The sequence below is a fragment of the Pongo pygmaeus genome, chromosome 6 (assembly GCF_028885625.2).
Source record: "Pongo pygmaeus isolate AG05252 chromosome 6, NHGRI_mPonPyg2-v2.0_pri, whole genome shotgun sequence".
NCBI classification, from domain to species: domain Eukaryota; kingdom Metazoa; phylum Chordata; class Mammalia; order Primates; family Hominidae; genus Pongo; species Pongo pygmaeus.
Window position 1 is genome coordinate 95215842 of NC_072379.2, and position 26245 is coordinate 95242086.

At 33.1% G+C, this 26245-nt stretch overlaps 1 protein-coding gene across 1 annotated transcript in view; it reads left to right on the forward strand.

The window, feature by feature from the left end:
- The window catches only part of PCLO (piccolo presynaptic cytomatrix protein), a 403634-nt gene that overhangs the window by 268016 nt on the left and 109373 nt on the right, over positions 1-26245 (forward strand). Inside the window, exon 10 of the mRNA XM_054495632.2 lies at positions 9099-9224. Within this exon, the coding sequence (XP_054351607.1) occupies positions 9099-9224 (126 nt within the window). The remainder of the gene's footprint in view (positions 1-9098; positions 9225-26245) is intronic.

A 26245-nucleotide genomic window follows, 5' to 3' on the forward strand; every position in this document is an offset into this window, starting at 1 on the left:
GTTGGGTCACCTTTGCTTGAGAGTATACTGCTGTTCTCAAATGTGATATGTTAAATAAAGAGGTGCCGAGGCAAAATATGGTGAGCTACTCCATGTGATTTGGATAAGTTATGGCTAAGAGTCACTTAACATTTCTCCAATATCAATTATATGAACATTTTATGAGAAAACTAATTTTTTTTCAGATCAGCCAACTCTTAAAATAGAAAGAGTTAAAACAATTATGCCATCTCTTCTGCTTCTCCTGGAAGACCAAAAGAAAGTAAAACTGTCACCCTCAGGACAAGTATGTTCCATCCTAACTGCTGGAATATCCGTGGAACTAAACAGATCCTACAAAGTGGGCCTTAACACTGAATTTCTCCTTTCTCATATAAGATGGCTTTTTCTATTTTATTATTTTGACAGTGCAATTACATAGTATTCATCATAGTATTCATTTTCTTTCTTTTTTTTTTTTTTTTTTTTTTTGAGGCAGAGCCTTACTCTGTCACCCAGGCTAGAGTGCAGTGGCGCAATCTCGGCTGACTGCAACCTCTGCCACCCAGGTTCAAGTGATTCTCCTGCCTCAGCCTCCCGAATAGCTGGGATTACAGGTGCCTGCCACCACGCCTGGCTAATTTTTGTAGTTTTTTAGTAGAGACAGGGTTTCACCATCTTTGCCAGGCTGGTCTTGAACTCTTGACCTCGTGATTAACCCGCCTCGGCCTCCCAAAGTGTTCACTTTTTCATTGCAAGCCTTGTTTAGGAATATATTGAGCATAAAGCTATGGCAATAGAGTAAAGCTCAGATTGAATCTCTTCTGAAATCACAATTTCTTCCTGGTAAATTCTGGTGAAAATGTGGATTTATTTACTCAGTAAGAAAGGAAGTTTTCATTCTCAGGGTGAGTTCCACAGAAACATTATCATTTCTCCTGATAGATTGCTTGGATATTGTATTCTTGCTAAGGAAGTGACATTATAGGCTTTGCTTCCAGCTGGAGGTAGCTTAGCACATTTTCTTATCCCCTCTTAATAAAACAAAATTAAAGGAATGAATAATTGATTCCATGAGAGTGAAGACATTCACAATATTCAAGGATAGGAGGATAGATGGTAATATTAATGTGAAACATAAGCATACAAATGTAAAATGTATGTGAACTAGCAGTAGAAAAATAAGCAAGGGGAAATGAGATTCAATAAAGGAGTAAGGATTTATATTGATTTTCTAGAATATTTTCTTGACAATTAGAGTGATGATCAAAGGTAGAAAGAACAAGGATGTGAAAGTCAAGATAAAAATGATGAGTTCTCAGTTTTTTTGTATGCTGGACAACCTACGGCAAGTTTCTAACCCTCCTTAGCAGTCTCAGCTGCTTTGTCGTAAAAATGGTATGAATAGTACATAACTCAAAATGTTGTGGAGGTGGTTAAAGAAAGGCAATGCAAAAAAAGCTACGGGATAGTGTCAGACACATAGGAGAAACTTTGCAAGTGTTACTTTCTCTTTTCTTCCATCCCTGAAGACGATGCTGTAGAGATTGAGAAAAATCAAATACACTAAACATAAAATAATATTGGCACAAACAACAAAAATCAAATAAAATCCATCTGTTCAAAGTCATGTGTTTTGAGATGTTTTGACAAAAAATCAATACTTTCTATATAAAATTTAATTTTATATAGAAAGTATTTTCTATAGAAAATTAGATGAAAATAAATAAAAGCAGCTCACTTTTTGCTTAAAGCATAATTTCAATGGGATGTTTGAATCTTCTTAGCCCAGTTATTAACACAATGAAATACATTTTTGTCCCTTCCAGATAGTAGTAATTATTTTTAATAGAGTAATGAAAATAACCAAAAATAACTGTACTAAATAACTCTTCAATGAAAAAATAGCCCCTGATATATATAGGAAAGTAGAAGCTGTTGAATTATATTGAAAACCTCCTTCACCAAAGGCAAATTGATTTTGATGAGAACAGGTTCAGCCTGTAGTGTAAAAATAATCTGACATCTGGATTTTATTTGTATACCTAAAATGACTCAGCAAATGTAGAACTTTTCTCTCTAAATCAGTTTTCAACTCCCTCCAAAATAGTGGTTAGTATAATAATTTTTACATAATCAGGCATATAAGGCACTTTGTTCTATATAGATATGCATACCAAGATATAGAAATATTAAGCCAATTACTTATTCATTTAACAGATATATATGCAATTCATATTTGGATTATAATGCTAAAAGCTATAATATTAAAAGATGCAATAATCTCATCTTTATAATGTTTGAAAAAGATATAAACATACATAAAAGTGTATGCAGTAATAGAAAAATGGAGATTATACTGACAAGACAAATATAATGTTTCCTAACTAATTAGTTCTGGCTACAGATTGAACCATGCATTATAACTTGTGGGCTGTCTAAGCCAAATGCATTTTCTCTCCTTGGTCTTGACTGAGAAATGCTGGCTTCCAACACCTTTTTTCATATCTTGGTAGTTTCTCTTTTATTATTTGGTTGCAACTTCTCCTATCACTCTTCTCTAAAACTGAATGGGGAAAGGAGGGACTGGAGTGTGCTACTCTCAAACCCATACCTTCTGATTCTAAACCAAGTGAACTGGCATAAACCAGACAGGAGACTCATTGTCAAGTCACTTCTTTGGAGAAAGAATATGGGCTTCACTCTAGCTTTCCCTTATATTAGCTGTATTGCCTGGAGTGTTTAACCTCTCAAAGCCTCATTTTCCTCACATGCAAAATACAGGGCATTTTTTTTTTTTTTCCGTTTGCTCTTTTATTTTAAAATCCAATGAGATAATGTAATTTTAAAGGCATTTTCTAAGAATAGAATACAATATGCGTATATTGTTTTACCCAGCCCATTTCCCTTCATCCCTACCCTCTGTCACTGCTCAATCATTGCTGCAACTACTATAACACAAATGTCTTGCACATTTTGCTACCAAAATGATGTCTACATATGTTGTGTGCACAACAAATTTCTGAGTACGATTTTCATCCTTGTATTAGTTTTCTATCACTGCAAAACAAATTTAATGAGTTAAAACAACACATATTCACTATCTTGTCATTTTCATGGGTCAATAATCCAGGCGTGGCTTAACTGGGTTCTCTGATCATGAACTTACAAACTATAATCTATGTTAGTTGTGCTGTATCCCTTTCTGGAGCTTGGGAGACCTCTTCCAAACTCGTGTGGTTGTTGATAGGATTCAGTTTCTTGTAGGTGTGGAACTGAATTCCCCATACTCTTGCTGTCAGCCAGGGACTACTGAGCCCCAAGTGGTCTCTCTCAATTTTTTGCCATGAGGTCCACTAACACGTGACAGCTTACTTCTTGAAGGCCAGGAGTAAATATCTCACTCTAACCTCTTAAGATGGAATCCAATATAAAATAATTATGGTAGTGGCTATCCATCACCTTTGCCAGATCTTATTGATTAGAAGCAAGTCACAAGTTCTGCCTTCACTCAAAGGGAAGGGATTATACCAGGAAGTGGCTCACTGGAAATCATGATAGAGTATTTCTGCCACAATCCCATATTAAGTCAAGAAATCCAACAAAAGACACTATATTTAATTTTGAATTAGAATAGTATTTTTCTTCCTACTTACATTTTATATAAGGAAAACTGACATTTATTTTGTCAAGCGCATCATAGCTTTACACTAATATAAGTTTACACCATTTTATTTCCATCATCGTAGAGTTTCGTAAGTGTCTCTCAAAAGAATAATTTTCTTTAACACCATAGTGAATGACCTCATCCCACGTCCTGGCCTGCCATCAATTTAGTATCAAGGCCAAACCTATAAACTGACCCTATTTTCCAATTTTGTGACATCCAGTTTCATATCAAATAATCATTTTGTTTTGGACCCTAAGTACTGCTAAATGAAATAAATTTCCTTTTCATTGCCTTTTATAGAAGTATCCGGCAAACCCTTCAGATTTAGTCTTTATGCTTCTAATTTTACAATTGTCTTATATAAGCTAAAATGAAGAAAAAAGAAAATCTTTATGTCATTACATGAATGAAGAATGCATTTGTGAATGTGGCAGTCCTGACAAATTTTCTTGGTAGGAATTATTCCAAGTCTATAAGGAGGAGAAAATCCTGTGTGCTTTGAGTAAAATTACTTTAGCAGCATGCATCATCTGTCATTTGAAAAGTGTGTTCCACAAAGCCAGAATACCAGTGTCATTTTTGTGTATTTTTTTACTTGTCTTCCTTATTTCCCATGCCAATGGTCATTTCAGTCATATGGCAGGCCATCTTGGACTCGTCTCATGCAATATACTGTGAATATGGACAGGCTTTTGTACATTCTTTGAACTGTACATAACATTTTAATATTAATATTATTTAGATTACATTAGAAAAGAGGTGTGAATGCAAGTTCATGGAAATGTGAGATGAATTGTTCTCTTCAACTTTTTCATGTACATAAAGGATATATATTTAAAACAAGAAAAAGTTCAGGCACGGTGGCTCACGCCTGTAATTCCAGAACTTTGGGAGGCCAAGGCAGGCATCACCTGAGATCAGGAATTTGAGACCAGCCTTGCCAACATGGCAAAAACCCCTGTCTACTAAAAATACACAAAATTAGCTGGGCGTGGTGGCAGGAGCCTGTAATCCCAGCTACTAGGGAGGCCACGGCAGGAGAATAGCTTGAGCCTGGAGGCGGAGGTTGCAGTGGGTGCAAGATCGCACCACTGCCCTCCAGCCTGGAGGACAGAGTGAGACTCCATCTCAAAATAAAATAAAATAAAATAAAATAAAATTAGAAACAAAAGGATGCTGAACAGCAGTTTTCATGCCTGGAGCAATTGGCTGGATAAGAAAAAGCTAATAGGAATAAGTGAATTTATTATTGGAATACTCAGGATTAGAGTTGGATTAAACTTGGCATGAGTGTGCTGTTTCTGTTTTGATGTTGCTGAAAACTGTAAGGTATGGATTGTTATTAAGGTGATTGATGTACATTGTTGTGTTCATAGGAATGTTTTTTAAATATTGACCAATAATTAGATAAATAGTGAAAATTCTTTAGGTCTTCATGTTTGAGAATTAATGAACAAACTGTTTCATTTGATAGGACAAAAAAGGGAAATAACCATGAATTTTTAATATAATTTGGTTTACTTTCTTAAACACTTTTATGTATAATTTATAACACAGAGATAAGTAAGTGAAATAATATAAAATTAAATTCTCACAGCCTTACTCAAGAGCATAAGTAATGTGTAAACTACATAAAAATAAATTTAATGAACTATCCTGTGGGGACTTTTCTATTATTCTTGGTACTTTATAGGCATTATTATTTGTATAATCTGTCTTCTTCGCCCAATCAATGACATGACTGAACTATGCAATATATTTTTATTCTAGGATAACTTTATTATAAAAAATCAACACAGTTGATTTAAACTATTCATAAGATACCATATGTTCATTAATACCAGTTTTGGTTTCCCTTGATGCTTAGATACAGGATATGAGGGTATTGAAATTAAACAAGTATTTTAATTTTTTCCAAATGTAATGTTCTAATTATAACCTCATAATATTTTAATATATATTTTAATGTTGAAAATAAAACATTCTTTGTGATACTTTAAAATACCAAAGTTTTCATTGTAACAGATTAATAAACACATAAAATTAGATGTAATCTGTAAATTTAAATGCAAATGTAAAGATTTTTCCTTAGTATGCTCATGTTTGTTTTGTGCATAGCTTATTTTTAAAGTGACTCCAAAGTAGCATATTTATCAAATACTTATAATGTACATAGAGACTTAAATTGTAATTCTAAGGTTAGTAGAGGTAATGCATTTTCTTAATGGTTTTGCCACTTTTATCATTAAATTTCTCTTTTCTATAAATATCCCAACCTTTGAAGGTTTTCTAAATTTTAAACTTCTCTATAAGACTTTCTTAACCACAGATATGCTTATATATTGTGAAATTACCATAACTTATGGCTTTCTTTTTTAGTAAAGCACTTATGTTATCTGGAGTAACTATTGGTTTACATGTCTCTGTATGCTGTCATACTGTGAACACAAGAACAAGGCCATTTTCATGGCATCTGAAGAAGGATTTCATCAATGTTTTGAGATGAAACAAAAGCAGACCGATGACATTATGTTGATAAAAATTCGTCAAAAGTTGAAAAACAATGATACTATACACATCACTTGTCAAGGGTCATTCTAAGAATTTCAGTTCAAAATTAATGTTGCTTCTTGAGTTTACAAAAAATTCTATTGGTTTTCTGCTTTCTAGATTTGAGGAGTGGTGTTAGATTTTTATAGAAATATTTTTCTTCATTTTATCTATATTTGAAATATAAAACACTACAGTACAACTGTAGAAATGTGAAATCAAAATATCCAGATTCAATTCTTTAAAATTATATAAATTCAATTTCTTTTCATGGCATTCAAATTAGGGTAGAAGCAGCTACTATAAAATAAACAAACAAATGTTATTTTTCCTGGGTCTATTTATTTTCTAATGTTCTATTCTTCAAAAATGTCTTAATCTTCCTATGCAACTTAATCGTCTGCATGAGAAACAATAGCAGCTGGGCACAGTGGCTCACACCTATAATCCCAGAACTTTTGGAAGGCTGAGGCAAAAGGGTCACTTGAACCTAGGAGGTTGAAACCAGCCTGGGCAATATAGCCAGACTTGGTGTCTACTAAAAATAAAAAAAATTAGGTGTGCATGGTGGCTTATAGTAGTCCCAGCTACTCAGGAGGCTAAGGTGGGAGGATCCCTGAGCCTATGAGTTTGAGGCTGCAGTGAGCTATGATCACACCATTGCACTCCAGCAAGGGCAACAGAGTGAAATTTTGTCTCAAAACAAAAAACAATAGCAGCAATGTCAACAAGAGGAACAGTAATTGTTGAAAATTAACTATATGACTGAAATTGTTTCTATGTATATAGTCTCATTTCTCACAGGATTGTCATGACTGTATTATTCTATTTACCAAAGACATGAGGCTTATGAAGTATATTTCAAAAGCATTTTGAGTATTTGAATTCACTATTGTGAGACTATACATTACAAAATTAAATAATTATTGTGCCTGTGCTACTTTATTGAGATGGTTATAATTACAGTTTCTCATCACTGATTCTTTACCACAGGGTTTTAGAATGTGCTCAGCTACTAGAAATCAAATAACTCTAAGGACCCAACTACTTCACCTTCAAGACACTGTCATTTGCAGAATGAAACTATAACCAATTTTTTTAAGTCCTTCATGCCAATGAATAGATTTTGAAGTTCTGAAACTACGCTTTTTTGTTTGTTTTCTGTTTTTGTCTCCTATGTTGGCAAGGCTGGTCTTGAACTCCTGGCCTCAAGCAATCCTCCCACCTTGGCCTCCCAAAGTGCTGGGATTACAGGCATGAGCCACCACACTCAGCCTGCAACTACACTTTTAGCCATACCTTTATAAGGTATAGCAATCTTAAGTCTATTTGTGGATTCTAAGTTCTGATATGGACTTGCTGGGAAAAAAAAAAGTATTTTTAAAGGTATTCAAATAGAAGGAAAGCCCCAAAATATGTGTCTAAAGTATTAATGTTATATAGGATCTGTTTCCATATTTGTAACCCATTCATTTCTATAGAAGGAATTCTGCAAAAGGATTTTCTTGTTTTATTTTTACAACAATGTCAATCTTCTAATTTTTATAGCTTAAAAATTCAAGATTGCTCAATAGTCACATTAGATTTAAAATAATTAACATGCATTGCTTTCATTAAAACAGGGGTTTTCAACCTTGGCTCTGTTGACATTTTGGCCTAGAAAATCCTAGGAATATATCCTGTGCATTGTAGGATGTTTAGCAGCATCCCTGGCCTCTATCCACTAAATGTCAGTAGCCTTGTTCCACGGTGACAACCAAAAATGCTTCTAGACATGGAACAATATACCCTGGGAGGAAAAGTCACCCCCATTTGAGAGCCACTGCTTTAAAAGAAAAGAGTTCAAGCCTGTAATTCCAGCACTGTGAGAGGCCGAGGCAGGATTGCTTCAGCTTAGGAGTTTGAGACCAGCTTGGACAGCATAGTGAGACCTCGTCTCTACAAAAAATAAAAAGAATAGAGCTATTCAAATATTTCATTATTTGTCATGATTAATATGTGTTTGTTTCTTACCTTTCAAAATAATCGTCTTAAGACCACTATGCATTAAAGTATACTCATGCGCCACATAATGTTTTGGTCAATGATGAAACATATATGCAACAATGTCCCATAAGATTACAGTACAGTACATTCACTGTATTTTTTCTATGTTTAGGTATGTTTCTTGCTTGCTCTTTATACTTGCTAATTTTAGCTATTTTTTTAAAAACACAGAAACTAAAAATATCAACACTTATATTTATCTCAATTAGATTTCTCATAATAATTATTCACCCTGGTCTTTTCATGTGGCTAATTCCAGAAGAACCTGTACTGCAAAGTAAGAAACAGTTTACTAGGTGTTCATCAGTCAAGAATAATTTTATCGTGTCTTGTAGTAAGTGTCAGGTTAATACACAAACAATATTAGTTGATTAATTAAGGCTGAAAAATAATTTATAAATTATGATCATGTTTTCACTTTATAAATTACAATTGTATGTATGATTGGATTGTGTCTTCTCAATTTTGAATAGTCGTTACTGCTCTTCTATAAGTAAAATGTTCCTTAATTTCATAAGTGAATTGTATGCTCTGGGAACATCCTCTCATAAAATTTTTACAAAATACCTAGTCAAAAATTGGCAAGTCCTGGGTATATTACTGAATATGGCTGAATTCAAAAAATTACTTGTTATATCAGGTCAGTCGTTGGAGAGGTTACCAAGATCTCAGAAAATCCTATTTTATATTATTGAAATCAGAATAACATACTTTGGTTTTGGTGTTCATTTCCAATATTCATGTTATATTTAGCTTCTGGGTACCAGACCTACTTTTTGTGCTCTCTGTAACTTGTGATAACTATTGTCCCTTCTTAAATTAGTACTAATAATTTGCTAATTGTTTAATACAGGTAATGGATTAGGAATTAGAATTGTGGGTGGTAAAGAAATCCCGGGACATAGTGGAGAAATTGGAGCCTATATTGCCAAGATTCTTCCTGGGGGAAGTGCAGAACAGACGGGGAAGCTTATGGAAGGTAAGAATAAGGAATTTTACAGTAAAATAAAATGAATGCACTCATATTAAATACATTTTAATTTAATATGCAAATGTTCTCATCCTTCTCTGTGTAGGTAAACCTCTCTCCTTATGGTTAGTTGTGAAATTTTTGTAATGTGAAAGAAAATATGTCCACAAATATATTCATTTTATTTTCAATTGCATTGTCCTTTTGGCAGTTAGCTACAGAAGTATCTTGTTTAAGAAACACTAGTCAAAACTTTTTTACTGACTGAGGCAATTTTATTAAAAAACACTTTAGTTATCTGTGATAATGTTTCACAAACACCAAGAAAAATTATATTGAAATTAGAGCTACAAAAAAAATCAAATGATCCAGTACACACTAAGGTTGGGTAAGCAAACTATGGATGGCCCACAGGCTTTATCCATCTGCCGCCTGCTTCTGTATAAACACTGTTTTATTGGAACACAGTCATGATCATTAATTTACATATCGAGCCTGGGTGCTTTACCAAAACAATAGCAGAACTGCATTCATGACAGAGAATGTATGGTCTGCAGCATCTAAAATATTTACTCCTGGCCCTTTACAGAAAACATTTGCCAACCCCTGTACTAGGTGTGGTCTATTTTTAGATACTAATCGCCTCATTACATCAAAAGTGTTTTAAAGTAATGATCATTAGAGTAGGAGATAATGGGCCATAAAATATGTACTCAATCATTTTCATTCAGTAAAATATTGGACCTAGATTCTCAAAATACATAATGAAAATTTTCAATTGTCAATCAGATAGTATGGGCATTTCCATTCTCCAGATTCTCTAACATAAATATAGTTTGCAAGGTTTTGGTGATATTTTTATAACGAACATTGTCACAAAGCAAATGCAACCTTTTTATTTTTACTCTAAATATAATATTATTTGAAAAAAATGTTTTTCTGTCATTTCATAGTTTAACAAAATTTTGTCTGCTGTTGCTTAAAAACTTTAATCATGCTAAAAATGACTCACTGTGATTTTCTCAAATTAAATATATTGGAACCTACCAAAAAATGTCCTTGGACATTTTGATAGACTATTAGAATAAACACAAATTAGAAGCAGTATTTATTCATCACAATGTTATGCTGGAGCCACGTTGCTCCACATCAATAAGATATTCTGTACAAATCTCTTCCCAACTTCAAATTCAGTAACATCATGATGATATCTTGAATTGGCTATAGTGGCAGCATTTACAATGTGGAAATAGGCAAATGCTATAACTCAAACTTTTTGTTTGCTTGCTTGCTTAATTATTTGCTTTCAGAATGCCAGCTTACCAGCACATCACCAAATAATAACTAAAAGCATATTGTTGGCTGGGCTTGGTGGCTCACACCTGTAATCCCACTTTGGGAGGCACTTTGGGAGGCCGAGGTGGGCGGATCACTTGAGGCCAGCAGTTCAAGACTGGCCTGGCCAACATGGAGAAACCCTGTCTCTACTAAAAAAAAAAAATACAAAAATTACCTGGACGTGGTGGTGGGAGCCTGTAATCCCAGCTATTCGAGAGGCTGAGGCACGAGAATGGCTTGAACATGGGAGGCGGAGGTTGCAGGGAGGCGGAAGTTGCAGTGAGCCGAGATCATGCCACTATACTCCAGCCTGGACAACAGAGTGAGACTCTGTCTCATAAATAAATAAATGCACATTATTAAAAATATTCTAATGGCATTCATAAAAGAGAAGTTAGGAGAGCTTGCCAGATAGCTCAATGAAAGAAAAGACTGTATGAATAAAGAAATAACAGTTATAAGCAAAGTACTTGGTGCATATGCATTTTCTATGACTATAACCCTTTCACGCCCAATGATAATTTTTGGTGTTACAGTCTAATAAGGATATATAAATTGAGACCCATTTTTAAGGATGAGAGTGATAGGATCACTTTCACACAGTATACCCTAGAAGAAAAATGAACATGCTATGTTTATTTTAAAATAACATTTGCAATAACAACTGTGTCTAATATCATTTGGCAAAAATACTTGAATAATTTATAAATAAAATATCATATACTCTTTTGGATTAACACCACGAAAATCAACAAATACTACAAATCTGCATGATTCTAAAGACAATATCAACACAGTATATTCTATGATGAAGCGATGTTCTCTGCACTTTGTAGTCTAGGTGGCCTTTATTAAGTTAATAAGTTTAATTTTAAAAATAGATATGATACTATCTCAAGAGAGAAAACAAAAGTAAATCTAAAATTATATTTGTGATTTTATAAGCTCTAAGACTGCTACTAAATCCTTCTTATTTTATTTCAGAACTAATATTTTTGCAATTTATCTAATTGGTTTAAGTGAGAAATCATTAAAAACTATATGCATATGATTTAAGATTTTATTTTGATTAATTATGTTATTTATTCATTCTCTCAAAATTTTGCCAAGGTGTTAAGTGAGGCCTTTCTATGAGTATAAATCCTCTGATTGAAGTCCAGTTCTTGTATAATCCAAACCCATAATTTGTTATTTATGATTTCCGCTTTATTTATTCTTACAACATAGCTCTTTAATAAACTACTTGTTAATATTTCTATTAGATTCATGATACTGTCTTGACTGTCAATATTTAAATACCGTTTCTGAACATTAAATATTTTGGAGAATAATGTTAACATATGGTACATCATATCATTTCTCGCCCTCATAAAGGTTATACCTGTATTCTACACTACCAGGTGATAATGATAAAGGTTTATTCCTTTAATATCCAAAGATTAACTAGCTAGAAGTTTACAAGTCCAAATGGGTATTCACAAGTATTCACCTTGTTTAGACCAGTACATTTACTGGTACGTGTGTGTGGTGTATGTGTGTGTATGTGTGTGTGTGTATACTTGTTTTTGTCTACAGTTCTGTGTTTAATTTATACACTATATCCTTCATCCTCAACCCCTTATGGATTATCCCAAAATTCCAAAGCAGTAGATTGGTTGAGATACAACCCTGATTTTTATGCCTGATGTGAGGCATTATCATGATGCCAATTATATATCGCTGGAGGTTTTTTTCCAATTAAAAAAATTCATCATTATTGATTTTTTAAAATGTATTTGTTGAAGGCAATAAAGGTGTTGAACATTTCATAGTTTAAAGTTAATTCTTTCCTAAGGAAAAATTATACATATGTAAATAAATAGATGATGTGTTTATGTAATTGGATTTTTCCACCTGTTTAATGACTTCCAGGCAGACTTAGAAATTGATCATCTCTTTCATATATATCTTTGTTTTCTGTATTTCTGAATACAGAATTATATAGACTGTGACTTTACAGATTCAATATCATCTTACAGTTTATTTAAACATGAATGACAACTTGGTTAGCAGTAGAGTTCTTAGAGTGTACTCTTTTCTACCCTAATCTACAAAGCTGTTGTCCAGAAAAGCTAGGTCTCCTGCTTTTCCTGAGTCTGTTCATTTCTCTTATCACAGACTTTTAAAAATATTTTGGTATAGCTTTTATTTTTATAGTTTTATTTTTATTTTTAATTGACAATAATACCTGTATAGATTTATGAGTTACAATATGATGTTTCAATGCATATGTACATTATGAAATGATCAAATCAGGCTACCTAGCATATAACAGGATTTTAAGACATCAGATTCTAACATTTTAACACTTTCGCAGCACTCAGTGGCATAGACTCTGACTATGCTGGCTTTGGGAAAACGAGTATTTTCAAATTCCTTCTAGCTTTTGTTGTCTCGATGCATTCATTTAAAATATATTGAGCAATCATATAGGTTTTCTGATGCTCATAAGCCAAGTACTATTCTGAAAGTGCTGAGTGACTGCTCTGGTTATTTGGTTGAAAAAAAGATTTTTATTCAATCTGTTTTTGAAAAATCTAGTTTCTAAACAAGTTAGTCTACCTTGTTACATAATGTAGGAGAATGTTATGTTTTAGAGAATTAGCAATAATTACTATTGCAAAATCATTAGATTATACTCAAGAAATTGGTTTTAAAACACTCCTAATGGTATGTGTGCCATCTCCTAAAATAAAAAATGCAGTTCAAGAACTTTACTATTAAAAATTTCCTGAACCAATTTTTTAGTTTTCAATCAATCTACAATGATTTTCTGAAAGAACTCAGAGAATCAAGTACTTGAAGGATTATAATATCTCAAAATCTTAAAATTTATTTTCCAGTAACATTTAGTAAATATTCCTACACAAATACTGTACAGAGAATAATCTTTTGCCACCTATTATTCTTTGTTTTAGTTGCATAAATTAGTCTTTGTTCAGTAAAAAAGATGAAGACAAAAGATCTGGGGAATTTACAAATCTATGTTTCTGAAGTGCTATTTCTTGCTATTTGATTTAGGATTACAATTTTAACAATTTTTTGACCAACAGTGTTGGGGCTGTGAGATGTTCAGCAATGTTGGAGTATTCAATGGTATACAATGTTGTCTCTCATTTTGGTCTTTGTCATTGGTATTTCTTGTTGAACTAGTTTGAGCATCTAAAAGTGTACTAGAATATATGGACTTTGAATATATATTTACAACTTTCGTTTTAAATCTTTACCCTGGATTAATTATTATATACCTTTTTATATTTAAGTTCAATATAACCAGCATCTTACCTAATAGGCTTAAAACAATAAATGCTTCCTCTATAAATAACTGTATTTTCTCTTGACTGTTTTACTAGGTAAAACCTACTGATTACAATTTTAGGAAGTTTTGAATTTATTACTTCCTTATTCTTTAAAAATAACTATCTGCATATGTTCACCTAAGATCAATGTTCCAACCCTCTCCAAATTTGGGAAATTCATAATACAATTGTCAAGATCTCATGACAAATGGAAACTTCTTTTTTACTCCAATAAAGACCAGATTCAGGTTGGTCACAGTGGCTCACTCCTGTAATCTCATTGCGTTGGGAGTCAAGGTGACCACTTGAGCCCGGGAGGCAGAGGTTGCAGTGAACCGAGATTGTGCCCCTGCACTGTGTTCCTTACCACTTTGTGCACACATCTATTGTGTACCTTGACCTTGTCAGTTTTGTTTTCTGTTTACTCAGTGTCCAGCACAATGCTAGTAGCAAAGATCCAAGCAATATATAAAGAAATACGTGATTTTTAAAAAAACTTTGTTTTCATAAGTAGGATACTTATTAAGATGTCACTCCTTAACAGGATTGTGTGAAGCAAATAAAATGATATATGTGGTTTATACACTACTATTTGTAATTAATCATGTAAGTTTAAGCATTTAAGACAGCATCAATATTTCTAAACCTTTTGATTATCTTTTTAAAATAGTATACAAAATGCAAAGTTACCTCTGGGCACATGTTCTCACAACCTTGAACTTAACTGCTCATATATTTACATACATTTACTTTAGGTTTATTTTTTTCCTCAGTGTTACTTTGCTTTGAATTTAAATTCAGATCTCTGGGATGGGAGGACAGGGTTGTTACTGACAGAAAAACCCCTCCAATCTAGAACTACAGGACCATCTTCCTGTGCAGTGACTGAGTATGAGAAGGAGATTTTTCTCTGCCAGTTCTTCTTTAGTCCAGAAGAGCCAAAATATTGTCTTTATTCTGTGGTTGAGCAAGGGTGAGGACACAAAACAGAGGAGTTTTAGATTAGAAGTTAAAATCTCAACTCAAAATAGCAAGTACTATGTGGAAGTGTTTTCTGCCTGTTTGTGATTCGTTTGCACTTAATAGTGAATGTGTTTTGCTCTCAATCTTGTAAATTTTCATTGAAACAACTCAATAGTTCAATTTCTGCATTACACAATAGGCACAAGGTCTGATGTTTAAAATGCATAAAACTGGACATGATGTTCCTTCCTTAAGCTGAGCCTCTTCCCCAGTCAGCAAAATTGCCGTATAAGACTCACATAGCTTATTCCTACTTTTTTCTTATTTCACTTATTAAGATGCCCAGCACAGCACCTTACATATGTGATTCCTTCTTTGATTCTAATGAGAGTGGAAGAGGATGATAGGAGTGTGAATGGGGGATGGAGTGTCTCAGCTTTCTCATGGTCTGATGCATGCTATTTAACACTTAATCAGGCGATGACCTGTCATTTTCATTAAAAAGGTTCAAATGTGCAAAAAAAAAAAAAACTTACAGAATAATATAGCAAACAGCCATGTACCTATCATACTGTTTCATTGTCTTACAATTTTACCATGTTTCTTTCATATTTTAAAAGGAAATAGGCCCCTATAAATTAGTTAAAGCTTCTTGTAGTCACTCCTTAACTCAAAAACCTCTGTTACTATCCCAGGATAAAATATCAGACTTAATTCGGGTTATACTTTTGCTTACATTTCTTTACGGTGTTATGTATATATCCACAACTATATAAGATTCATTTTGCTTATTTGAAAAATTTTATTTAAAGAATATCTTGCCACACATGTCTTTGTGCCACTTTTAAGTCACCTGAAGTTTTGGAGATTAATCAAAACTCAAGTTCATTTATTTTCACTACTGGGTAGAATTCTGTTACTATATGTCTCTACTACAGTTTAATTTAAGCATTCCCTGGTTATTTAGGACATTATAGTTTTGGTTTGCTTTATTTTTACTGCTTTAAACAATGCTATAATTAGTTTTTCATGTAGTCTCCTTGCGACCATGTGTAGGAGTTTATTCTACAATACAACTTAAATTTCTGTGCTATAATGACTATCAATCTTGTCAAATAATGTGGAAGAATGTTCTGTGACTTCTTCAACTAGTTTGTTTTTTTTTCCTAATTTCTCTCCCAAGTGTTTCATACTGTTTTTACATTTGTCAGGGTCAAATTAGTGTTCTCATCTCTGTACGTACTTGTTCCTCTTTCTTTACATTTCCCTTTATCAACTCTGTTGTGCAATGGTTTCCCACTGTTGCTTTCATTTACTTTTCCTTCAGTAGTGCTGAGTATGATCATATTTTATTAATCTTGTGAGCTTGTGGATTTTTCTCATCTGAGATTTCACTCGTCTTTTTGCCTGTTCTTTGATTGGATTGCGTGTGTATTTTTAATCATTTTAGGGCATCTTTATATATTCTGGATATAATCCTTTGTCAAATATGTAGGATATAAATACCTTTTCCCAGTGTATGGCTTATGTTTTTAGTTTCTGTCTCTTTATTTTTTGTAAAATTTGAAGTTTTAATATAGTCAAATTTGTCATTTTGTTTCAATTAAGTTTTATAAATGTGTTGTACTGTTTAGGAAATTCTCCATGTCCTGAAGTCTTAAATATATTATTCTTTTTTTCTTCTAAAAACTGTAAAATGTTACATTTCAGAAATGTTCTTAAGCTCAGAGAATTAAGTTGTTTTTAATGTATCTGTGGTCCAAAGTAGAAAGTCATATTTTAGTTTTGTTTTCCTTCTCAATATGTATAATCAGTTTCCTATGCACCATTTTTTAAAGCTTTATATTTCAGAAACTTTAACAGGACTTTTGTCTTGTTTTTTCGACAAGCATCCCTGAGCCATCTCTAGAGCAGCTCAGCTCCTGAGGGGCTGTATGCTTCTGGGTCATTTTTTTTATTGGCACATAATAGTTGTATGTATTTATAGAGTACATGTGATATTTCCATGCATGCATATAATGTGTAATGATGAAATCTGGATAATTAGGATATCCATCACCTCAAATGTTTATTATTTCTTTGTGTTGGGAACACTTCAAATCTTTCCTTCTTGCTACTTTGAAATATACAATAAATTATTGCTAGCTATAGTCACCCTTTGTGCTATCAAACTCTAGAAGTTATTCCTATCTAATTGTACTTTTGTACTCATTAAACAATCCCTCATCATTCCCCCCTCCACACCACCCATTCCAACCTGAGGTAACGGCTATTTTATTTACTATATTAATGAGATCAATTTATTTAGCTCCCACATATGGGTGAGAACATGTAATATTGGTCTTTCTGTGTCTGGCTTATTTCACTTAATGTAATGTCCTCCAGTTCCATTTATGTTGCTGCAAATAATATGATTTCATTCTTTCAATGAATGAATAATATTCTACTGTGTATTGATACCACAGTTTTTACTCATTCATCTCTTAATGAACACAGTTTGATTGCATCTCTTGGCTATTTTGAATAGTGCTGTAATAGACATGGGAGTGCAGGTATCTCTTCTATATACTTATTTCCTTTCTTTTGATATATACCTAGCAGTGGGATCGGTGTATTGTATGGTAGTTCTATTTTTGGTTTTTTGAGGAATCTCCATACTGTTTTTTATAGTGGTTGGACTAATTTACATTGCCACAAACAGTGTGTGAGCATTTCTCTTTCTTCAAATCTTTGCCAGCATCTGCTATTCTCATCTCCTTGCCAGCATCTCTATTTTGAAAAAAGCCATTTTTAATGGGGTGAGGTGAAATCTCATTGTGGTTTTAATTTGGATTTCCCTGATGACTAGTGATATTGAGCATTTTAACGTATCTGTTGGCCATTTGTATGTCTTCTTTTGAGAAATGTGTATTCAAATCTTTTGCTCATTTTTTAAATCAAATTATTTGGGGGTTTTTTTGCTATTAAGTTGTTTGAGTTCCTTATACATTGTACCTATTCATCCCTTGTCAGATGGATAGTTTGCAAATATTTTCTCCCATTCTGTAGGTTGTCTCTTCACTTTGTTGATTGTTTCCTTTGCTATGCAGAAGTTTTTTAGGTTGACATAATCCCATTTGTCAAATTTTGCTTTTGTTGTTTGTGCTTTTGAGGTCTTACTCAAAACATTTTTGCCCATACCAATGTCCTGGAGTATTCTTTTAATGTTTTTCTTCTAGTAGTTTCATAAGCTCAGGTCTTAAAATTAAGTCTTTAGTTCATTTAGAGTTTATTTTGATATATAAGAGATAGTGCTCTAATTTTAATCTTCTGCATATGAATATCCAGTTTTGTCAGCACCATTTCTTAAAAAGATTATCCTTTTCCCAGCGTATATTCTTTGTGCCTTTGTTGAAACTGTGTTGGCTGTAAATGCATGTACTTATTTCTGGGTTCTGTATTCTGTTCCATTAGTCTATGTGTCTATTTTTATGCCACGCCATGCTCTTTTGGTTAGTATACCATCGTAGTATATTTTGAAGCCAGGCAGTGTGATGCCTCCAGCTTTGTTCTTTTCACTTAAGATTGCTTTGTCTATTCAGGGCCTTTTGTGGTTCCACACAACTGTTAGAAAATTTTTTTTATTACTGTGAAGAATGACATTGATTGGTATTTTGATAGAGATTGCATTGAATCTGCAGATCATTTTGCATAGTGTGGACATTTAACAATATTAATTTTTTCAATCCATGAACATGAAATATCTTTCCATTTTTTATGTGTCCTTTCAATCTTTTATCCTTTGAAAAAATTGAAGAGGACACATAAGAATGAAAAGATATTTCATGTTTTATAGTTTCCATTGTAAAGATCTTTCATTTATTTAGTTAAATTTATTCTTAGGTATTTTATTATACTGTAGCTGTTTTAAATAGGATTGCTTTCTTATTTTTCTTTACTACTCCTGTGTACCATTTTTTGAATAGTGCATTATTACTCACACTGATCTACTAGTCCCATCTGTCATATATTAATTTTTTAAAATGCATGCACAGATCTTTTCCAAGTTCTCTGTTCTGGTCTATTTTTCTTTTTTTTTTTTAATTTTTTTAATTTTTTCTTTTTTTTTCTTTTATTATTATTATTATTATTATTATGATTATTATTATACTTTAGGTTTTATTTTTCTATCCTACTGGCCTATTTGTCTATCCCTACACCAATATCACACTGTTTTAACTGTAACATCTTTATATTAAATCCTGGCATTTAGTAGGTGGATCCATCCTAGAGCTGTTTGTCAGAATGCTCTCGGAACAATTCTTGACCCTTTGATTTTGAATATAAATTCCAGAATCTGTTTTTCAATTTTCATGACAATCTCTGTTGAGATTTGATAGTAATTTCATTGAAGAGACTGATTAATTTGGGAAAAAATTAGACATATAGTCATGTCCAGTTGAGTCTTCAATAAGTTCACAAGGCAGTTTTTTGCTCTACTTAGAGACCTAGTCATTGTATTCTGAATTAATACAATAACATGAGTTAGGACATTAAAACAATTATCCATAGCAATTGTTAAACTTATTAACAGTATTATATGGTTTTATCAATTTATGCCAATATTATATCTCCAGAAAAGGTAGAGCAGAAAATATAGATAAAATCAATTTTACTTGGTTAATATCATGGACTAAATCTAAACTTTTATATACATATCATTGGTTCTAAGCTTTATTTAATCACTGGATTTTTTGAACTAGTTCTCCAAATTAATTTTCATCCTAGTTGTCTGTGTTATAACATAATTGTGACGTACATTACCATCGTGATACTTTTAAAACTTCAGCAATTTTTGTAAGAGAACAATGAATCCACAAGGACTAAATATCGTATATCCAATGAACCTAAAACCATTGTTTATATTGATAATTTGTTCAACTTTGTTAATTTCATGAAATCTTTTGAAGATAACTTGTATCTATATTATTATAATTGATAAATGTAGAAAATTTTTGTAAAACTCTTTGGAGCTAATATAGAAATATAACATTAAAATCTGAATGTGTCTTCAAGAACATTCTTAATGAATCAGTGGTAACACAGCATGGAAGAGCACAAAGCTAAAACCAATGATATCCAATGTTTGCTTATAGATTTAGCCAGAGCTACATGGCAAGTAAGCATGTCCAAGGCCATAAGACTTGAAATGAAATGAGAGAAACTTCATTGTTTGTCCATAGGTATTCCGTGAGGAAATGCCTCTGTGATATGAATTATAATTCATCCATACTTTTATATTCTTAGTTTTTAGTTGTTTCAGAGTAGGTGAGTGAAACTGGTCCAGCTAGCTTGCTCTTCTTCTTAAAGATGAACTGACAGGGTTTCTGGCAAGAAAATGCTATTGGATGTATTGTTGAGAATCAGGGATTGAAGTAAGGGTGAAATTAGCTGCTTTTGGAGTGGTGGTTTTGATTTTAGAAGTTGGCCTCGAATTCCTTGTCATGAAAAAGTCTTTGGTAGAAGAGCTAATTCCAGTAGCATTATTAGAGGACAGAGGACACACTCCAGCGTAACATGAGGAAGAATGTTCCTAGGCAAGAAAGTCTCTATTTCTGCTTATGCTTTTTTGGCATATGTTACAGATGGCATGGCAGTGATCAAGGTTGGAGATCAAGAAACACAGCACACAGATGAGTGAGCTTCCTTGTTCTTGTTCCAGGGGGATTACCAGGTACGGATTGGTCATTAGCATGAGATTTCTCAAAATTCCCGAAAGCTGGTGTGTTAGGTACACATGACACAGACCACATTTCGCGTTGATGCGAAGATTTTCCAATATATATTTAGGAAACTCTCTTCTGTGAAGAAAAATACAAATTATTGGTCCCTGGGCTGATAGGTTCTAATATATTATTTTCAAGGTGTAGTGATATCACACCACATCAGGATACTAGTGATTAGATACATTGCCAATACAAAGAAACATATTTCTCTTCTGTATCCATTTATTTTGAAATTTATCAGAGGAGAATTATGCTTACGTTATAATTTTTGTGATAGGGACATGAGGGAAACTAAATAATGTCCTGTTTTACGTGGTACAATGCCCCAAATCCTAATTTGATTGCCTTCATCAAGGTTGACATACTTTGAAATATTTGTGTGTTCAGTGATATTGCTTCATGAGGAGCAATTGTTCCTACAGTTAGATTTCCTGATTTGTCTAACCAATATTTCATGGAATAGACTGCACTTTTTTGTAAGCTTGGAGTGGTTACTTTGGAAGCAAGGATGCTAATCTCTCTTTTTAATATCCATACCAGATCTTCCACCAGCCAATGCTTCAGTATCTCCAGTGATTAGTAGAGAGCCATGGTTTTAGAGTTAGATCAGGATTTAAATGCAGATCTGGTACTTATTGCCTGAATTTTTAAAAACTTTTAGTACCCAGGTGTTCTTAACTGGATAACTGGGAGAATAATTGGCAAAATTGTTATCAAATTTAGGAATAAGATATAGGAAACATAGTGTCATGCTTAGAATAAATAAGTAGTAAAAAGGCATGCACTACCACATATGCTAGTTTTTTAAAAATTTTTTGTAGAGACAGGGGTGTTGCCATGTTGCCCAGGCTAGCCTTGACCTTCTGGGCTCAAACGATCCTCCTGCGTCTGCCTCCCAAAGTTCTGGGATTACAGGCCTGAGCCACTGCACCTGGCCCAAAACTCTTTTTTTTAAATTAATGATGTTTGTCTTCCTTTTAATTTTGATATATGTATTCTTTTAGTTTCATTGAAAGAACATACAGAAATAAAGAAATGCAGAATACATTGGTTGACTCTACTTGCATTAGAACCAACACCATGACTAAATGGAGCTTACAGATTTTTCCTCCACTTGAAAGAATTCCAAGTAACTTTCAGGTAGTTTCTAAGAGCAGACTATAAGCTCCTGAGGGCAAGACACTGTCCAGGAACTATACAGATCTTTTAAGGTTCTCATTTATTTTAATTAATTTTTAATAGTTCAGCATAGTTATGGAGTACTATTCCAGATACAATGATAAGTGCCCATGTGGAAACAATAGCCTACAAGAATGCAGGTTTTTACTTCAGTACTCAAGAAATTCATATTAAAGGGGTGTGTGTGTGTGTGTGTATAAAATTTCACTGAGAGTAATGAAAGAAAGTAAGATTCCTTTATTTTCTCTTAAGCTACTGTTGTTTCCTTTTACATTCTACTCATTCCGCAAATCCTAGTCACTGTCAGCCACAGCACATGAGTTTGCTGAATGCCATTATTTATTCATTCATTTTTTCAAAGTTTTTTTTAGTACATGTTGTATAAAGCAATTTCTCTTCTTGGACATGTGAGGGCTTCAGTGAAGAAAGCATGGATCTTACATTCTAATAGCTAAGACAGATAATAACAAATATTAATATCATATATAAATGTTAAATATATTTCATATAATATATTAAGTATCATATATTAGATGGTAATAAATGCTAAGGAGAAAAATATAGCAAGGAGGGTGGGTATGGCATGTAGAAGGATGTGGTTGCAATTTGACATGAGGTGGTAAGAGAAAACTTTGGCAAGTAGGCAAAAATTCAGTAAAGCCACTAAGGAGGGGAAAGAATGATCTGGGAGTTGTCTTACGTTGCGGGCAGAGAAGTGACAAGGAAACAAATATCCTGAGCAAGAGCATACCTCGTGTGTGCCAAGAACAGCAAGACAGAAAGGAAGCCAACGTGGCTGAAACTGAGTGAACACATGAGAGAGCAGATACCAAAACTCAGAGAAGTAGCAGGGGTCGAATCTTGCAGGCCATTGTAAGGACTTTAAGGTGTACTTATGTGAGTTGAGAAGCAATTGACCTGACATAAGCTGAATGACATTTAAATAGGATCACTCTGTATTAAGAATAGTTTTAAAGAGGTAAAGAGTAGAAGCAAGGAGAGTTGCTAAGAACCTATGTAAGTTAAGACCAACGTGGGAATGGGGAGGTGTTGAGAAATAGTTATATATATGTATAATAGATACACATATATATCAACACAATATGTGTATTTAATTTAGTTAATGAAAATGATCTCAATATGTTCATTCATTTATTAGGTATTCACATTTATAAGCCAAAATCCCTTCACCATTTTTTAAAAACTTAAATCCCTGCATAGTACAGCAAGCCAACAGAGTATTTTGCATCTAAGTCTTACATCTTATTTTAAATTAACACAATAAATACATATATTTTAGTAGGAATTATACCATATAAATGTATAGTTGTGGGTTTTTTTTTTTGAGACGGCATCTTGCTCTGTCGCCCAGGCTGGAGTGCAATGGCGTGATCTCGGCTCACTGCTCCCTCTGCCTCCCTGGTTCAAGTGATTCTCCTGCCTCAGCCTCCTGAGTAGCTGGGATTACAGTCGCCAGCCACCATGTCCGGCTAATTTTTGTATTTTTAGTAGATGCGGGGTTTCACCATGTTGGCCAGGCTGGTCTGGAACTCCTGATCTCAGGTGATCTGCCCACCTTGGCCTCCCAAAGTGCTGGGATTCCAGGTGTGAGTCACCATGCCCGGCATTTGTGTGGTTCTACAGGTAGCAGTTCAATATTTTTTTTATTTCTATCATTTGTAATTTGCATCTCAGTAGGACAAAAGGCAGCCAAGAGCCACAGTTTTAATGTTTATGAAGGAAAATCATTCTGTAATACTTTAAGAAAATTCTGTCTGTATCAATATCACTTTATTTATGAGAACAAAAGTGAACAAAATCTCTCAATATTTTAGAGTGCTTAGACAGTTTGCATTAATAAACTGTGGAAAAATGAATTTAAGTACTATATTGATTCCAAGAACTGACTCTCAGCAGTCCTATTTTTTCATCATGATAATATTTTGTGAAAATTTTATTTCATGTAAGAATTAATAATCAATTGCAATTTTGAATTCCTGTCTTATTTTTGTTAAATCTTAACCATTCTCTGGGCTTCCAGTCTGTCTCTGATTTTATCCATTCATTCATTCAGCAAATTGTCATTCACTAATGTCTCCATTGTCACAACAGAGGCAATTACATAAGCGAATGAATTAAAGTATAACGTTTTGAGGATAATAGAAGTATGTACAAGAAACAGAGAAAACACAAAAGAAACTGACACTAACCTGCTGAAGTTGGAGGAGAAATGCATGCATCCTCTCCAAATGGCAAGATGTTATTAAAATAATGATCTAATTATTATAAACCTTTCCTTTTATGTCTTAATATTAGCAAATTAATTAAGTCTGAATACATTTTTAGCTGTAAGCCTTCCACAACACATTCCAGCTATACAAACTCATCTTTATCCATGCTCACCTCCCATCTGTATACCCACCAGCCCCACTCTGATCCCAGAGCCATGATGTTATTTGCCTTCTGTGAGCATTTTTTCATGATGTTCCTACTCCATAGTAGGAGTAACCATGTCAGAAATTATAACTAATTGATATAAATGGCCCAGAATTTAGTACCCTCTTTGGCACTTACTGACTAAATATTTGTGGACCTGATATGATGTTTTATTATAATTCAATATATTTATTTTTATTGATTATGCACTTACATCTAAGATATTAGCTATAAAATAGCCAGAAGTTTATAATTAGATATTCCATATAACTTAAAAATTAAAAAAACCTTTATAATACCAAAATTTCTTAACTTAGATGAGGAATGAGGAGACCTGGCTTTTCAAACTGCCACCAAATGTGGTTTCTAAAACTATGGGGGTTTTATTGTGAAAACGGGGATTTGCTTACCCTATCTATTTTACTGGATTGCTGTGAAGATAAAATGAGAAAAAAAATGGGCAAAATAACTTTTTTGTGTGAGTCCTGTATTGGTGCTCCTTATTAATACCAGAGGTATTACCACAAGTGAAACAGGTTAAATTTTACTCCTTTTAACTGAAATAACCACCAATCAGATGGTATACATATGAAAACCCTCTATAATTCATATAGAACTATATTGCCATTACTTTTACAATTGTAATCCTATTTACAATTAGAGAAAGTATTTCTCTACATGAATATTAGAAAGCTCGAGGGAACAGAGTTAAGTTTTATTCTATTCAGTTGGCAGAAATTGCTGTTAAACTGTTTTTTCTTCTTAGCCAATTCTTATTTTTCAATGGAAAATCAATTATTGCAGGATATTGTATACACTGTAACATTGATTGATAACATTTGAAATTGAATTCTATTTATTAAAGAAATTGATAACTTTTCAAATGGAATTCAGGGATCAAATGACATTTGATTTTTTATGTTATTTATTAAACATCTACCAAGTCAAAGTGAATTATCTGCTAATTCTTCATTGTGATATAAAGAATAGAATATTTGCACTTTTTATGAAATAACTTGACACATAATTTTATTTCTTTGAAGATTCTCTCAGGATGATAAAATGGTTACTGATATTTTTATTGTTTGAACTGACTTCTCTATGTTATTTACATCTTGTGACACTTCTAATTATGAAAGAAATTATGCATCAACTTTACCCTTTTAATTTTGATTATATCATTCATAATAATCATATAGTATAATTGACTCCAATATAAGCAAAGTATAACTTTTTAATTTTTAATTTTTTGGATAAATAGTAGGTATATATATTTATGAGGTACATGAGATGTTTTCATACAGGCCTGCAAAGAGAAACAAACATATCATGGAGAATAGGGTATCCATGCCCTCAAGCATTTATTCTTTGAGTTACAAACAATACATTTATACTCATTAGGTTATTTTGAAATGTACAATTAAGTTAATATTGACTATAGTCACACTATTGTGCCATCGAATAGTAGGTCTTAATTATTCTATTTTTTGTACCCTTTAACCATCCCCACCTTCCCTCCAACCCCCTACTACCATTTCCAACCTCTAGTAACCATCCTTCTACTCTCTATATCCATGAGTTCAATAGTTTTGATTTTTAGATCCCACAAATAAGTGAGAACATGCGATGTTTGTCTTTTGTGCCTGGCGTATTTCACATAACATGATGATCTCCAGTTCCATCCATGTTGTTACAAATGACTGGATCTTGTTCTTTTTTATGGCTTAATAGTACCCCATTGTGTATATGTACCACCTTTTCTTTATTCATTCATCTGTTGATGGACAGTTAGGTTGCTTCCAATTCTTTTTTTTTTTTTTTTTTGAGACAGAAACTTGCTCTGGTCGCTTCCAATTCTTAGCTGTTGTAAACAGTGTAGCAACAAATATAGGAGTACAGATATCTCCTCAATAAACTGATTTCCTTTCTTTTGGATATATACCTAGCAGTAGGATTGCTGGTTCATATGATAAATCAATTTTTAGTTTTATGAGGAACCTCCAAACTGTTC